At 35.3% G+C, this 17319-nt stretch overlaps 2 protein-coding genes across 3 annotated transcripts in view; both read right to left on the reverse strand.

Annotated features, from left to right (window-relative positions):
- The window catches only part of LOC131438331 (kinase D-interacting substrate of 220 kDa), a 105306-nt gene extending 96518 nt beyond the window's left edge, over positions 1–8788 (reverse strand). For both annotated transcript variants that reach the window (XM_058608261.1, XM_058608252.1), the window contains exon 1: positions 8439–8788. The gene's annotated coding sequence lies outside the window, so the exon portion shown is untranslated. The remainder of the gene's footprint in view (positions 1–8438) is intronic.
- Positions 8789–13466: 4678 nt separating this feature from the next.
- Positions 13467–16367, reverse strand: LOC131436522 (eukaryotic translation initiation factor 3 subunit B). The gene is made up of 5 exons (XM_058605271.1): positions 16153–16367; positions 15528–16042; positions 14445–15470; positions 13874–14192; positions 13467–13781 (listed from the first exon to the last, which is right to left on the reverse strand). The coding sequence occupies exons 1-5, from the start codon at positions 16265–16267 to the stop codon at positions 13687–13689; spliced, it is 2070 nt and encodes a 689-aa protein (XP_058461254.1). The 5' UTR covers positions 16268–16367; the 3' UTR covers positions 13467–13686.
- Between the last annotated feature and the right edge of the window lie 952 nt (positions 16368–17319).

The raw sequence follows: 17319 nt of genomic DNA on the forward strand, positions 1-17319 counted from the left end.
ATGACGATTCCGACTCATGGAGTCTTCCTAGGCCGCTTCGGAACGATTTCAGTTTATTATCGGATCCAAAATATAAAAAAAGCACTTGGGGGTTCCTAGTCAATCTAAAACTCCATGCAATTTTTTTCAATCCTTCGTATTCAGTGAGCCGTTTTCCAATAAGATCGTGTGTCGGATTTCGGAACAGAGTTCTTTTCGAAGGTTCCCCTTTCTGAACTGTATGGCGAGTGAAGACGCACTTCGCATTTCAGCGATGAGAGGTTAGGTTTGCCAACGATAAGGATAAAAATTGGAAAACCCATTCAATATTCGATAGTTGCCTGTTTAATAGGTTTCCATCAATATATTTGGATCACCCAATACATTTCCATTTTGATATTGAATGAAACAATACTCGATTCACCTAAAGTGAGACCTTTTCAATCTATTTGAATTTAAATATGACTTTTAGATCAGTTTGTTCATCAAATATTAATTTAACGTTGCTGGCCAACGTTTCGAAAGTTAATTTCACCATATCCAAGGGAGAAATGACAAAAATATTCTTCGTCAAGTAGTACTCACTTTAAACTTAATTTTGATCTCGGCGAAAAAAGATACCGACAAAGCACGATGAATTTGTATTTAACTGAAATTTCGGCAATATGAATTATTTCCGAAATATTTTTTGATTATTACCGAATTCTTGGCAATTCAATATGTTATACCAAAATACGATCTTGTTAATTACCGTGGTAAACTGCAATTGATCATTTTACCGAAATCAGTAAAATGCATCGGCCAGAAATAGTCGAAAACACGTTTTCGTTTGGCACGTCAGAAAAGACATTGCACTCCATTGCAAAACAAAAAGTGTTCTGTAAATAGCAGAAACTTTACGTCTGCTTAGCGGTTCAAATTGAACTGCCGAGTTTAGCACTAAGCAGTTCAATTTGAACTGCTCTGCACTGATGAGTCAAAGCCGAAACGTAAAAATAATAAAAACGGTTATGTGCCCTAGCACAAAATTTGGCTAACCCCTAAATGAGTAAATTGGAGTTATCAATTTACCGTAATTTCAGTAAACACATTTTAGACAACCGAAGTTCGGTAAGTCATTTGCGTAGCCATTTTGCTTTAGTTTTAAACTGAGTGTAGTTTATGGAATATGCATTCCATTTAAGTGGCCTTACAAACATAGTTGCCAACTAAAATAGCAATAGCGATATGCATCGTATCGTTACGACTTCTTGTGACCCTGGTGAAAAATTGGTGGCCAATATATTTCGTGATGAAAACAAAACAATACGTAAGAGTGATTCACATGTGGCATCAGATGACTATCATCGGCATGGAACGGTTACGGAACAACAACATTAATTGTAAATAATTCATATGAAGGAACACAACGTCAAGTTCACGGAACAGTTTGACGTCCGGTACTTGAGTAATATTCGGCTAAAAAACCTGTTTTAATCCACCTAGTGGTGTAATGATGCCTTTCTCATGTACATATAATATTTTGGTATTCCATTCAAAAAATTTTTCTTCGATTTTTGAAAGAAACCAAGAGATTGTTTGTGCATAATATACAGAATAAAACAGTGCTTTGATTGCGTAAGTCATCCTTAAAAAAACGAAGTGGGTTCACTATTATATGCACTTCCGGCACCGGAACCCGAGAACCGGTATAATCAAAGTCGGTTCGTATGGCCACCAACTAACATGACACACAAACTCTACGCACTCTAAATTACGATTTAAATGTTTGTTGCATCCGAAAATATTTTAAGTGACGATGTACAATATTGAACACACTTTACCCTATAACTCCGGAACCGGAAGTCGGATCCGGATGAAATTCAGGAATTCCGTATGGTACCGAAAGATCTTTCATTTGAATCTAAGTTTGTGGAAATCGGTCAAACCATCGCTGATAAAAGTGAGTGAGATCCATTTTGGTAAATATGACCACTATTTCCGGTACTTCCGGAACCGGATACCGAGAACCAGGATAGCCGAAATGGGTTTGTTTAGTTGCCTACTAATAATGACTATCGATTGGTGTAGTTTTGAGACGTTTTTTGTTTCGCCGGTTTAAGCGACGGTGTACAATATTGAACACACTTTACCCTATAATTCCGGAACCGGAAGTCGGATCCGAATGAAATTCAGGAATTCCGTATGAGACCACGAGCCCTTTCATTTGAATCTTAGTTTGTCAAAATCGGTTCAGCCATCTCCGAGAAAATCTAATGAAATTATTTGACACATACACACACACAGACATTGCTCAGCTCGATGAACTGAGTCGAATGGTATATGACACTTGGCCAATTTTCACTAGTCGGTTTTTCAAGTGATTGCATAATCTTTCTATATGAGAAAGGTAAAAATTATTAAATTAATCTTGGTGTAGACCGAAGTTGATTGATCATCTGAATAGTGTTTAATGCAGGCGTTTCCTGATGAAAACAAACCAATCTCGTTTGCATAAAATGATGAAAACGAACCAATACAATGCTTAGAGTGTTTGAATGGACTCCGGGTTGATGAATTTTTTTTAAATAATAAATTTTTCATTGAATCTTTTGTTATAAATGGAATTTGAGAATTTCCGAGTAATAAAAATTGAGATGGAATCAGAGCATCATTCATTCTACTATGTAAATGTCAATCTTCAAGTGACAAATAAAATTTGGATGTTCGAATGCTTATTTGACATTTTTTTACATTCATAAATAGCTGAATATCTCGGCAGCAATATCTATGCATAAATACCGATAATTTCGATCATTTCTCCTACCAAAATCAACAAGAGTCTCGGTAATGCGAACATAACCAACAATGTCGGTAAATGCAAATTTCCTGTTAGATTGAAAATACCGAAAGTTCGGGTTGTATTTTAGTTTGCCGATATGATTACCGAACACTCGGCTGTTCAAATCTCGGCAAAATGTTACCTAGATTCAGGAAAAAATCTAAGTGTATAGTTTAAAATGGTATCTGTGGATTGGTATAAAGTTTCGCAGTTATCGTTTGGTAATACTCGTGTAAGTGCGAAAGAGTAAAAAATGTTTACTTCACAAATAGTTGCCAAAATCTAGCACAAAAATATATCAAATAGAGAATATAAAGAATGTAATGAAATTGACCAGACATTTCTTGGAATCCGTTCAAAACTGATATTGTTAGTATTGGTAACATCAAATGAATGTGTAACCCAAAAAACACACACTTTCCTGAATGCATGATGAAAACCACTTCTAGCATCAATTTCAATATTTTGTTATGTGAATGTGTCAAGTCTTAAACAAATATAATGAGTAAACTTCGTTCCATCAAAATTTATTTAAAATAACCTTGATTTTCATCTACTTAGTTTGAAACACGGGGCATACGTTTAATTTTCAACCTCCCAAACAATTGAGAAAAAACTTTTAAGACGCATAAAAAACGCTGGGTGGCACATAGGTTGTCGAAAAGTGGAGCAAAAATGCTACAAAATCAATTACTTGTGAACTAATGGTTAAAACCGGGGTGAAATTAAACAACATTAATAATAATTACTTGTGAACAGTTGCAGTTCTTGCCTATCTATTTGAAACTCTAGATACAAAATATCATCTTTGCATCATACATTTTATATGAAAGGAATAAAACAAAATCTCACAGTACCCCAATATTCTGGAGAGTTCATTTCTCAATTAAAATTGTTCCAAATTTCGAGCTACGATTCTTGATTTCTTGACAAATTGAAAAGCATTAATGTTGTATTAGGTTTTGCACAAAAAGGACATAACCGCACAAAATGATCTGGATGAACATCGTTTGACAACTGTCAGTGGTTTGTTTACATGTTCATTTCGTATCATGCCATTCTGTTCCATCACTTCCGGTGAAACTCTCAACGGATGAGCACGTGTTCGTGTTAGTCCGGTATTTCGCAAGAAAGAAAGGATTTTCATCCGTACTTTGACGACTCGACGCAGCCACACAGCAAGATTTTCGCTTGTAGTCCAGTGAAAAGAAATTCCATTGGACTATAAACGAAAGTTAACTGGCAATCGAATCGGCGTCACCAGAAATAGAAGAAGAATTCCATTCTGTTCCGCGTTATTCTTGTATCATTCCATTGTGTTCCTTGTCATTCCAGTGAAAACGAACCACCTTCATCGTGAAAAACCTAAATGAAACAAAAAACGTGACCGGGATTACCCCGTGATTTACGGCGTTTGGGATTGCCACATGGGACCCATTTCGAACCCCTAGTCATTATACGATGTAAGAAGCCCGTTCAATTAATTTTTTCAGAAAATAATTCACGTGTTGTCTCTTTTCTTTATATCGTACGACTCCCAACATACTTTGTTTTTGAAACATTCCCATGACATTGAGACGCAAGGAATAACTTGCACGGAAAAGCTCACGATAGAACTACTAAAATATTAGTTACTTTGCTGAATTTGATCAGTTAATTTTTTTTACAACTAATCGATGGATGGCTATTTTAAATTATCATTATCATTGATTTATTATACTGGCAACTTAGCAATGAGATACAATCAAGTTGAGCAATGATACTTACCGAAAACGGAAAATTAAACGCCACAATGGGTTGTCATTGCTACAACTGAACAACGACCGACATACGCCCAACAGTGATACTTTTACTGTAACAACTAATGTAATTGTTGACTTTGAACTATGCCTGAATTTAGAAGTAAAAAGTGCTTCAGTTGTTTTTAATCAATTCTCAATTAATGGATAGCATTCGGAAATAACCATTTTATTTATTTAGTTACGTATGAGAAAATCAACAGCTATACTAGTCAAAAGAATGTTTTAGTTGAGACAGCCAGGGCAAGAAACAAACCCTGTTTTAATTCATCTAGTAGTGTTATGATGCCTTTCTCATATTACTTGTATATTCATAAATATCACTAGAGGATTCTGTCAAAAAAAAATTATTTCAAACTTGATTGAAAATAAGTTTATTTGGATTTAATCTAACGTAACCTTTTCAATTTGTAAACAATTGTGTTCAAATATGCATAATGTCAAACCATTCCCAATTACACTCCGCGGCAAATACAAATAATAAAATTATAATTTGTATTTGGTGTAACCATGATATATTTGCTACACTTTCTGTGCTTATCGACGCTTTTATGCTTATCGACGCTTTCTAACAAGAGGCAAATAAAAGTACACCATTATTGAGTTCTACGTGAACTTTGCCAAAAAGCCGTGTTATTTGACATTTTGGTCGTGATTCAAATCAAATTTAATTAAGTATTTCTTAATACAATTTATCGAAGTTTCTGTTCTGTTTCAAATGTGTCCTTGGAAAATAGAGCGGTATCAAAACACTGTGATAGAGATGTGTTTGTTGGAGATGTACAATAGAACAGTTAATATACAATAGAACCGCGATGTGAGTGGTTTAACGGCTCCTGAAAAAATTAATTATAAATTTGTAACGACACCAAAAATAACACCTGGAATCGAAATGTTTGGATACACGGTCACGAATGTAGGAAAATAAACTCCTGTTCATTACCACTATTGGTATTTGTTATTTATCCCATTCGTCGCCATAGCGCTGGTTTACTGTATCAGAATAGGATTATTTACTTTACGTTGGTAATGATTGTATTTACGTTTACATATGACGTTCACTATTGAGCACCTAATGGTAGAAGATAATTAGTATTTTCGTAGGCTGCATAAAATTTGTGTTCTGTGCAATACCGTTAGATCAATTGGCGTGATAGTGAAACGTCGACTTTATAGATTAAACCGGGGTAGGTAAACATAATAACAATAATAGTAAGAAGTGCTACGCCATCACTGCGTAATCCATCTTCACTGAACAATTATGTTATATACACAACATGGACTGTTTTATGAGTTGATACCCTAATTAATGCGACATAACTGTAGTTGAAGATGAATATTAGGGTGGGACAAAATATTGATTCCAGCTCCATTAAACTTTTCGTGTTCCTTTTGGGTCCCATAAGCACCATGCAAAATTTTAGCTCGATAGGAGAAACTATATTTTCGCGCCCGCGGTTCAAAGTTTGTATGGGATTTAGTATGGGAAAACTAACTTTCAACAAAAAAATCATCTGGAGGTCACCCTATATACTCAAAAAATCAGCGGGCATGTAATTTTTGTAGGAAATTTAATGAGGAAGAAAACCTTTGAAGACTGTAACATAATCCGACATCTGTAAAAAATGTTATTAAAGAAAAACCGACACAAGGTCCGAACGATGGCTCATTCCTTAATGTATCTAGCACCACTGCTGCTAGTGGTGGTAATATGAGTTTGCTTTCTTTTATTATGCTACAACGGTTGATCTGAGTTGTTTGATGCCTGCGCAATAGTTTCTCGGTGTAGTTTGAAGATTTTTTTAAACTTAAAAACCATGTTACAAAACTCACTGTTAAGACACACAAAAAACTAACTTTTTTATTTGAAGAAATACAATTTTGAAGTCTTCCACAATATTGTAAATAAACTCAAATACTATAACTTTGTCGAAGACATAAACCTTCTGTCTCATATGGTTTAGAAGATATGGATGATTTCATTTAATACTATGAAAAAAAACATTGATTCCAAGTTTTTCTTTTTCTTATTTTTCTATCGTCCATATCTTCTAAATCATATGAGACAGATGGTTTATGTCTTCGACAAAGTTATAGTATTTGAGTTTATTTACAATATTGTGCAGCAGTGGTGCTAGATACATTAAGGAATGAGCCATCGTTCGGACCTTGTGTCGGTTTTTCTTTAATAACATTTTTTACAGATGTCGGATTATGTTACAGTCTTCAAAGGTTTTCTTCCTCATTAAATTTCCTATAAAAATTACATGCCCGCTGATTTTTTGAGTATATAGGGTGACCTCCAGATGATTTTTTTTGTTAAAAGTTAGTTTTCCCATACTAAATCCCATACAAACTTTGAACCGCGAGCGCGAAAATATAGTTTCTCCTATCGAGCTAAAATTTTGCATAGTTTCTATGGGACCCAAAAGGAACACGAAAAGTTTGGTGGAGCGAGAAAATAATTTTTCCCATACAACCTTGTCCCACCCTAATGAATATACAATATATTACTGACTGGCTCAGTGTTTTTAGAACTACCATAGTTGACGCGTGCTCATGATTTTAACAAAAAGAAATCCTTAAAATAGTAACATTTAACAAATTGGATTCTCCAATTTTCTTGAGGGACCTTTTGTCTTGTTGGTAGACAGATTTTTTTTAGGATAACAAATAGAACCTAACATCAGATGAAATCTAGATTATCAAAATAGATATTTTAGCTTGAAAAACAAAACTGTAGAACAAGTTTATTAATAAGAGGGGTAAATATAGACGCCAGACAATGTACGGTCAGTCAACTCAAAATAGATTTTACTGTCGTGTCACACACAAATGAACTTGCAAGGATTATATAGTATCTTCTCCTCTCATTGCAGCTTCCGTTTCGGTATTACTTTTTTCTTTCGAATGATTCAGCGCTAAACAGAACCAAATAGAATGAATACTCAAGAGCGAAAAATGTTTCTAGGTGCTAGATACATTAAGGAATGAGCCATCGTTCGGACCTTGTGTCGGTTTTTCTTTAATAACATTTTTTACAGATGTCGGATTATGTTACAGTCTTCAAAGGTTTTCTTCCTCATTAAATTTCCTACAAAAATTACATGCCCGCTGATTTTTTGAGTATATAGGGTGACCTCCAGATGATTTTTTTTGTTAAAAGTTAGTTTTCCCATACTAAATCCCATACAAACTTTGAACCGCGAGCGCGAAAATATAGTTTCTCCTATCGAGCTAAAATTTTGCATAGTTTCTATGGGACCCAAAAGGAACACGAAAAGTTTGGTGGAGCGAGAAAATAATTTTTCCCATACAACCTTGTCCCACCCTAATGAATATACAATATATTACTGACTGGCTCAGTGTTTTTAGAACTACCATAGTTGACGCGTGCTCATGATTTTAACAAAAAGAAATCCTTAAAATAGTAACATTTAACAAATTGGATTCTCCAATTTTCTTGAGGGACCTTTTGTCTTGTTGGTAGACAGATTTTTTTTAGGATAACAAATAGAACCTAACATCAGATGAAATCTAGATTATCAAAATAGATATTTTAGCTTGAAAAACAAAACTGTAGAACAAGTTTATTAATAAGAGGGGTAAATATAGACGCCAGACAATGTACGGTCAGTCAACTCAAAATAGATTTTACTGTCGTGTCACACACAAATGAACTTGCAAGGATTATATAGTATCTTCTCCTCTCATTGCAGCTTCCGTTTCGGTATTACTTTTTTCTTTCGAATGATTCAGCGCTAAACAGAACCAAATAGAATGAATACTCAAGAGCGAAAAATGTTTCTAGGAGATTCTGTATGAATTTTCTAACTTACCCGAATGGTATTTTGTTTAGCTAATCAATCCCAACAAATACAATGATAACAAAACAGACTTTAATTGATTCCTATTTTCTGTTTTTGATGGCACGCAAATAAAATTTAAGTGTAGAACTTGCACAATTTGTTTTGCAATGTTATTATTCCAGGCACTTGAAAATCTGCAGTGTTCGTCAATTTTTGTGACTTAATGTTTCGAAGCGTAAACACAAACTTATTTGTGATCTATACTATCTCAAAACAGGTAAATCAAGTAATTTAGCAACGTTTAGATAAAGTATTTCAATAATTTATGTATACATTGAATAATGATCAATCCGAATTGTAATTTTTTTCTGCTCTGACAAGTACTACAGAAGATGTTTTGATTTCCTTTTTGACAATTCTTGTCTAGAGTTGCCAGAAATTTTTAAAATTGTATCAAACTGTCGCATATACAGTTCGAAAGGAAATTTCAAATAAAAGTCGAATGGGTGAAAAAATTACACTGATAAAAATTTGTACGATCGGTTCATATGTAAATTGTACTTCAATTTAATGTGCTTTTTCATTTCAGTCCATAACCAAAGCTATTCGTTTTAGGATTTCATGTGCAAATACGCTAAGATGCAAGATCAGATTATTTTTCACTTAGCTTTGATGTGTTTTTCCTTTGAATGTGATGTGTTTTGTTATTGAATAGCGGCCCTTACACGATCATTAAAAGTGTCATTACTAAGTAATGACACTTCTGCTCAAACGCTCGTCATTACTGAATAGCGGCCCTTACACGAGTCATTAAAAATGTCATTAATAAAAAATAATATCATTTTAATGAACGTGTAATGGTGCACTAATGACGAAATTTCAAACAAATTTGAATTACATCATTAGTTAGTCATCATTTAAAATGACATTTTTAATGCTCGTGTAAGGGCCGCTAATTACTGTACATCATTACTTTTTAGCATTACACGTTCATTATTAATGATGAGTATTTGTAACTACTCCAGCAATAGCAATAGCAACATTTTCATTTTCGTTCATCTGAAAATAAATTTGATTTGCCATTGAAACGTTAAGGTTAATGAAATATTAACAATTTAAATCTACACTTTGTCATTTTTTCGCGTATAGTTCTAAAGATATTCAGCACTTCCACAAAAAAATAAGAAGAAGAAATAATGTTGGTAATGTTGGAAAATCCGGAATTCCATCATTACTCGTGTCATTACTGAACTCGCAGACCTTACACGATCATTAAAAGTGTCATTACTTTTTAGTAATAACACTTAATGATCGTGTAAAGGCCGCTAATCGAACTACATGTGATACTTCATTTTCTAGTGGAAATGAGTACAGCACAAATGTATGCGCAAAACACTTGATTCGGTCAATTACTGTGTTTCAATTGAAATCTATGTGGAAAACAATGAGACATTCATATGAAATTTATTGAGAATCTAGAGATAACGATATATCGTTTCAGATAAATGTAGCATAATTTCCATTCAATATTAGCAGGTTTCACACTCATTTTATGAGTTAAGTGTATGTTTTCATAAATTTCATGTGTTCTACAAGTAGTGATGGCTCAAATGCTTTGCACATGATGCTATAGTGCAAATTATTTTTAGTGTACATTCGGAATTCTTTGTTGAATTTATAATAAATCTCGACTCAATGTCAGTCGGGATGTTCGATCACTCAGAAAAGAGAAGTCGAGTGGGGCATTCACACGAATTCATCTCTCGAAATCAAAATACAAGCATCTATAAATCTCGATTCAGCTGTGTAGGTACTTAGCAAATTCATACAGAAAAATTAATTTGCACAGCAACCGATACCTAGTTGGTATACACTCAAAATAATAATCATGTTATAGTTACGTGAAAAGTTATGTGAATATTTTCCACCCTACTTTTCACGTAGGTTTTAATAGACTGGCATTTGAAAGCTGTTTAATGCATAATCCAGTAAAAGTTACGCGTTTCAAAGGTAAAATGTAATGTACTGCTCATATCACATTTATCTATCAGTTCATATCAAATTTAGATACCAAAGAATCACTATTTTATATATTGGTTGAAGTCAAAAGGGAGATTTCAGATTTTATATAAATCTACAAAATGAAAAATGCCATGGAAAATCAAACATTTATTCTAGAAAATAAGCATAGAATTTTAAATAAAAATAAAAAGCAAAATGAAAAAAAAGCAACTAATAACGTCGTGAGATCTCTAATCGACAAGCCTCCAGAAATCGTTATGCTGTCACTTCCATCCAACCGAAGCCGAAGTCGAGATCCGAGAACTCCCACACCACTACTGATGCAGGTTTAGGTCCCAGTACATGGGTCCAGTGTCTCTAGTTTCATACCGATTTTGAACTCGTTGTTCGGTGGACCAACGGTCTGTTTGAAGCATTCGGCAGGAGCGGGCACACTTCCGGACCCACGCAGGCACTCGGTCCAGTCGAACACATGGAAACTTTCATACTGGAATGAACCGATCGATGTAGTAAAAAATTGCAATTAAATAAAATTTCTCGCAAATATTTACACTACTCACACTTTGAGGGCCACTGTTCGCCATTTTTAAAATCGAGTTTTTCACACTGGAAATTCACGTAGATTGTTTGACGTTTGGTCAATTCACGTAAACCTTATTTGATGAGACTCTATTCATTTTAGAGGCTGTTCGTATAACATTCATTTTCGTCACTTAAAATATTCAATTTGACATTTGAAACCAGTTTACGTGATTTTTCAAGTGAATCAAACGTGAATTTTTATTTGAGTGTATGATAGTAAAACCCGCACACATAAAACTCAAGCACGTTAAAGGACTATTCACACATATCCGGTCCGGTTCAGTGCCGGCACGACACCGTGCACGGATACTGATATTATTTCATTCGTTTTCTATACGCGCATTTACACCTATCCGGCACCGTGCCGTTTCAGTGCAGCTCGCCGTCAGTGTAGTGTCGTACGGCAAACTCAAATTCGTCGTCACCGATATTTTTTATTTTCACTGAAGTCGGTATGTTATTACATTGGCTGTGCCGGAACGGAAACAGTACGGAAACGGAACGGAAGGGCTCCGATAAAAAAGAACACTGACGGCGCACTGAAGGCACTTTCACTGAACCGTCACGGAACTGAAATGTGTGAATAGTCCTTAAGGCGACATGATCGATCGGAATCAGCACCTCTGGAAAACAACATCGGTTTGTTATCTATATTTTTATTAAAATTTTATGAAGTCCAAAATGAAAGTTCACATCAATATTTGTTTAAACAGTCTCAATTTGCAAAGTAATTCGGAATTCTCCACGATTTTTTTTAAATAACAAAGTCGAGTTTTCTATTATAATCCTTTTAAGCAATTCCAGAAATGATTAGTAAAGTCATCAGTTTTCACATCCTCCGATTCGGATGAAACTTCGCACACGTTTTCAGTATGACAAAACATTTATTTTGGAAGGATACAACTCTAGACTGATTTTCGAAAAGGGAGTATGTATTTTTGCATGTTCTTTCTTAAAATTGTGATAACTGGAAAACAATTAATTGTGCAAAAATTGTGTTCAAAAAGAAGTTGTAGGAAGTCAAGTTCACTCTTAAAAAAATATGTACTTTATAAAAAATTTAATACTTTCCCAAAAATTAGTCTCTTTACTATTTTTAAATAATTTGTACGCATTTCATGAGTGAAATTATATCTGCATCTTTCATTTTCTAGGATGTTTTCAAGCGTATGTATAATTGATTGATATTTTTGAAAATTGTATAACACATACCGTCACAAAAAAAAAATTGATGCAGTGATCATGACCGGACTGAATCATTGTATACTAATCATAATACCTGGGCTTCAATGTGATATGTGAAGAATTCGATCGTCTCGAGACAAAATGACTAAATGTCTTGAAAGTTTGCAATATAAATCAAAAGCGGTGTTTGATTGATATTGCAAACTTTCAACTATAAGTAGTATCAAAAATTACGTAGTAACTTAATTTGAAAGAAATCATTTTATTCTTAAAAATAAACAAAAATGTATCATTTTAACAAACCAAAGCCTTAATTGAAATAACTAAATTTAAGTTAATTTATTTCAATTGAAAATTTTTGTAAATTTAAAACGCTGCTATTATTAACTTTAACCAGATTTTGTTCATTTAGAAGTGATTTTTTAAATTGAATTCATTGTGAAATTGTTTGTCAAGAAATTGACAGGAACGCACAAGTAAAATATTTATTATTTATCTCAAAATATCACTTGAAACGAACTAATTCACTATGAAAAATAATTATCACGTTTTTCAAAAGAAAATCATGTTTGCTATATCAAACCAGATTTTCTTTTGTCACTATATCAATAAAAAATCGTTTTGTGAAACCTGAATTTAATTATTTTAAACGTTTTTTTCCTGTGTTTATTAAGCTCCGATTTTAACACCGGGAGGTAAAAGAAAAACTAGAGCTCACTCTCGATTCACTAATCGTGCCTTCGTCCATTGATTCGTCGTCACAGTTATCGTTGGAAGCATCGTTGGATTGATGATGTCGTTGTTAACCGTAGCGGACGTATTTAATTGTTGTCAATTCACTTCACAGAAGCGCTAAGGTTGGTTGGAACCTTATAGAAAGGTTTGCGATACCCACGGGTTTAGGTGTTCTTTTGTCCTATGTTTCACAAGGCCTACATACTAGAGATGATCGTAATTTCAACGGGTATGGATCGGGTTCGGGTTTAAAATTTGGTCGGGTTTCGGGACTTTTTTCGGGCTTGGGTCAGGTACGGGTAGAAGAAAAATTAATCTCGGGTTCAGGTTTACAAAAATGCTTACCCGACCATCCCTACTACATATGTAGGTGAGAATCAACAAACAACCATAATTGAACAAAGTTGCGGTGACCAGAACAATTAAAGATCAGTTGAATCTTCTGTGTTCAGCGATTTAAATAAAAATAAAAATTGGTTACCCCCTACGAACAGCTAACAGCTTCTACGTACGGAAAAATAACTCATTTGCAAGTTTGAATTTTGTCATACACTACAGAATATTTATTATAAGTCAAATTGAGAAGCATTTGTTTAATTTGCAAAGTAAAAAATAGTCTACAATTTGTTTGTCTGTTGTGTAGCTTGATTAACTGTATTCCACGGAGTTTTAACAATCAAACTACACTTGTTGAAGGCTATTGCATTGATAGATAACTTTTCAATAGCCTAAAAACACAATTGCCTTATACGGACTACTCGATCACGGTGTTATCTTCGCGTACTAGAATTTCAACAATTTCTTCTTCTACGTTATCTGGATCTGCTTCCAAGGTATCAGTATCCACGTCTGAAAAAAAAAACGTTACGATCAGAAATGATTCCAGAACAATCGCCAATGAATCGAACATTACGAAATCAAATGGAAAAAGAAGAACTTACTATTTCTAAGCTGCATTCGACGATATTTCTGTCCCTCCCACTCACTCACACGCTTGCTACGGTACTCTACAAACTCATCGCGCAGTTTAGCACGCTTCTCCAGAAGTTCTTTAGAGGCTCGCGTCATTCGAACTCGATCTTTACTCTCAAACTGTGCGTAGTATTTCTTGAGATTCTTTCGAATCTCTTTTTGTTTCTCGTCTGGCAGCAGAGTCGGTGGACGTGGACGCCATAAGAAAAGGATGAAGTTCTTGACGTTGACGCGCTTTAGAATTCGACCTTGAAATGACCAGAGATAGTATCCGTGATCTTCCTTGACCTGCAACGAAAACAATTACTTGTTCAACGACTTGAAGAGCGCACAGCTAACATTGCTAGAATTCCACTGATTGATGAGATTGTTTCACTGCATAGTAACGTTGTAAAAAAGTGATTCTTTGTACAACTTAAGAACTTTGCACGTGAGAATTAATCTCGGAGGCAAACTAAGAGAAAATTGTAAATAGTGACAATACTCTCTAATGGGCTCTCCGATTAGAGAATATGTTAAAAATAAGTATTCATGACTTACCTTGCCAGATGTTCCAGTTACGACATACCGGCCTGTTGGATCCCATTCCACTTCGGAAGCGCGATAGTGATCTCCACTCTTCATGATGGTGAAATCATTCGTGTCCACGAATTCAAAAGAACCAACTTGCAAATTTGCTAGCACAATAAACTGCCCTCGAGGAGACCAGAACAAGTGACTGCAGGCCTTCTTTTCCATCTTCTTCAGCATGGTCGGCTCTTGACCTTTCTTAGCTTCGTAAAAACTTACGTTCGCGGACGATGGTTCTCCGTGAATAATCGAAAATTTCGAACCAACCGGCTCCCATGCAAACGCTAGAATCGTTTCCTTGACCTCTACTGAATCCACAGGAATATCCTTCTCTCGCATATGGAATATTTCAAAATTATAAAACATTCCAAGGAACTTAACATCGGCGTCTTTCTTATCCTTTTTCGATTTCGAATAGCGATCAACTTTCACACACAAATAATCTCCCGACTTTTGCCAGTGTATCTTACAATCAGCAACATTGAACAGATTTTTATTACGAATTTCAATTTTTTTCGGTATTTCTAGCAAGGTGACACGGGAAGGCGCTTCAATATCTTCGGACATCCAGTAAGCAATGATATTATCCGTTGGAGACCAACTAAAATTTCGAATGCCTTGCACTTTGATAGATTTCATATCCAAAAGGTAGAACGTCGTTGTCTCATACACGTGTATAGCATTATCTCCCATCCTCGCAACATACTTGTCGTCGTGGGACCACCGGAACATTGACATGTTAGACGAACCATCCGAAACAAAAGAACGTTTTTCCGTGCCAGTTCGGATGTCCCAGATAACGATTTTCTGACCGTTAGGACCATACGTTACTAAATACTGCTCACAAGGCGAAAAATCCACATATTGCGTATTAGAATGGGCAAACTTGTTAATCTTTGTGAAATTTGACCCACCCCAAATCACTACACCTTGCTTGTGATATGTCACAATGTAGGTTCCTAGAGGGGACCATTTGACATAGGTTTCGGTAAAACGCTGAAACGATTCAATCGAATTTAATGTGCAAGAGAATTAAAAAATGAAAAAGCCTACCTCACGAGTTAATAATTCCACAGGTTCCGGTTGAGCGTTTTGCCAAAACTGAACTTGCACAGCACCAGGTGTTGCTTCCGCCACCACACAAAATTGATCTTGAGCATCAGGTTCGGTTAAGAAATTATACAGATCATTTTGCACCTTGTATGGCTGCGGTTCCGGTGGACTCCATTCTTTCGGGATGTCTGAATATTTTTGAAAGTCGGAAAACAGATTCACCAGTAAGGTATGCGATTTATCCAGACGGTAGTTGTTAAATGCCTTCACCGCCTCTTCGGCCATTTCAGGACTTTTAAATTCGATGAATGCATAGCCTTTGGTGTTGTCCTCATCATCTTTAGGGTAGTGAATGTTAACAATAACTCCACCAGCACTCTTGAAAATTTTCTCCAACACTCCTTGTAGCTTCGGAAAGCGCGCAGGACCTACAACCGGAATGTTGTCCACAACGATAACATTCTCTACACCGTCGGACTCACACGGTTTACGTTTCAGATAATCACCCAGCAGTTCTGAAAGGCGATTTTCCTAATTATTCTACTACATTTGCAACTTTTACTATATTTCAAAGTATCCAGTGAACTGAACCACGTAATGTAGTATGGAGAAAAACGGCATTTACCTTCATCCCCAACATCATCGACAAAACCCGCCGGATCATCAAAAATTGGCTCTTCGTCGTAGTTAGAATCATCACCTCCGTCACTCTCGTAGTTTTCACCTTTCTTTTTTGCCATTTTGATACGATTTAGATCCTAAAATATGGTAAAAGTTGGGCAAACTGCAATCGTCGAGTCTTGTTTTTTGACACTTGTACCGGAAAAAGAATGAAGTTGCAAGTTTCGTGTTGTCATGTTGGTACTCGTTTTGTCTGTCGTCTCTGTCTGTCATTATCGGTGGCATCATACACGGTTAAAATGAGATCCCTCAATGATGAGAAAAATTTACACGCTTACATCAAGTTACCCTACCTAATTTCATTTAATCCCTCGTAAAAATTTTATTCGAGATTTTCTAAAATAAACTCAGTGACTGCAAAAATTACTTCCGAGACTTTTATTCATTAAACAAGCATCCACAAATCTCTGAACTTGGAAGTTTCACAAGTTTTTGGTTCAGTGTATAAGTATGCTGGTGTGCCTGGCAGATTTTTCTCAGACGCCTGGCAGTGTCTGCCAGAAGAGTTTGTCAGAATTCTGGCAGAACCCCTGCAAGAGTCTGGCAACAATGCAACAACCGTTTCCGGCACAGAATTTCGCCTAGCAGCTATTAACGATTCTGTTTCTGTCGGATTTTTGCCATACAATACTGACAGAACTGTTTTGAATCGGTTCATCATTTTGAGTGCACGCAGAGAAATAGAACACATTAGATTTTAATATATTCGCATTCTTTAAGCAAAGACATCATATTAACAAGATATCTAGCTCTCACATTTCACACATCATTGGCAACATCTGTTTTGGCTAACATGGGGCTCTCAGGCGAGTCCGCATCGAATCTCGTACATAGAAGTAGAGAAAAGAATTGTCGAATTCGTGCACGCCAAAATAGCAGCCCTGTGCACCCATACAATTGACATGATATGTTGAATGGGATGCCGTGCGATGGCGTTGCTGAACTGAAGATTGATTTCGCGCCAAGCACTTGTTTGAGTTAAATTAAACTATTTTTGAATTAAAATTGGAATCAAATAAAACTCTTTTTGAATCAAATATAATGTGGTAATGCATATTAGATTCAAATATATTAAGATATGGATTCAAATTTCAAAATTTAATTGAAATGG

The sequence above is a fragment of the Malaya genurostris genome, chromosome 3, assembly GCF_030247185.1.
Source record: "Malaya genurostris strain Urasoe2022 chromosome 3, Malgen_1.1, whole genome shotgun sequence".
NCBI lineage: Eukaryota > Metazoa > Arthropoda > Insecta > Diptera > Culicidae > Malaya > Malaya genurostris.

Coding starts and splice junctions, on each gene's coding strand:
- LOC131436522 (XM_058605271.1), bottom strand. CDS start 16,267: ATGGCAAAAAAGAAAGGTGAAAACTACGAGAGTGACGGAGGTGATGAT. Junction 15,471..15,527: donor TGGAATTATTAACTCGTGAG/GTAGGCTTTTTC, acceptor GAATCGTTTCAG/CGTTTTACCGAAACCTATGT. Junction 13,782..13,873: donor TCGAATGCAGCTTAGAAATA/GTAAGTTCTTCT, acceptor TTTTTTTTTCAG/ACGTGGATACTGATACCTTG.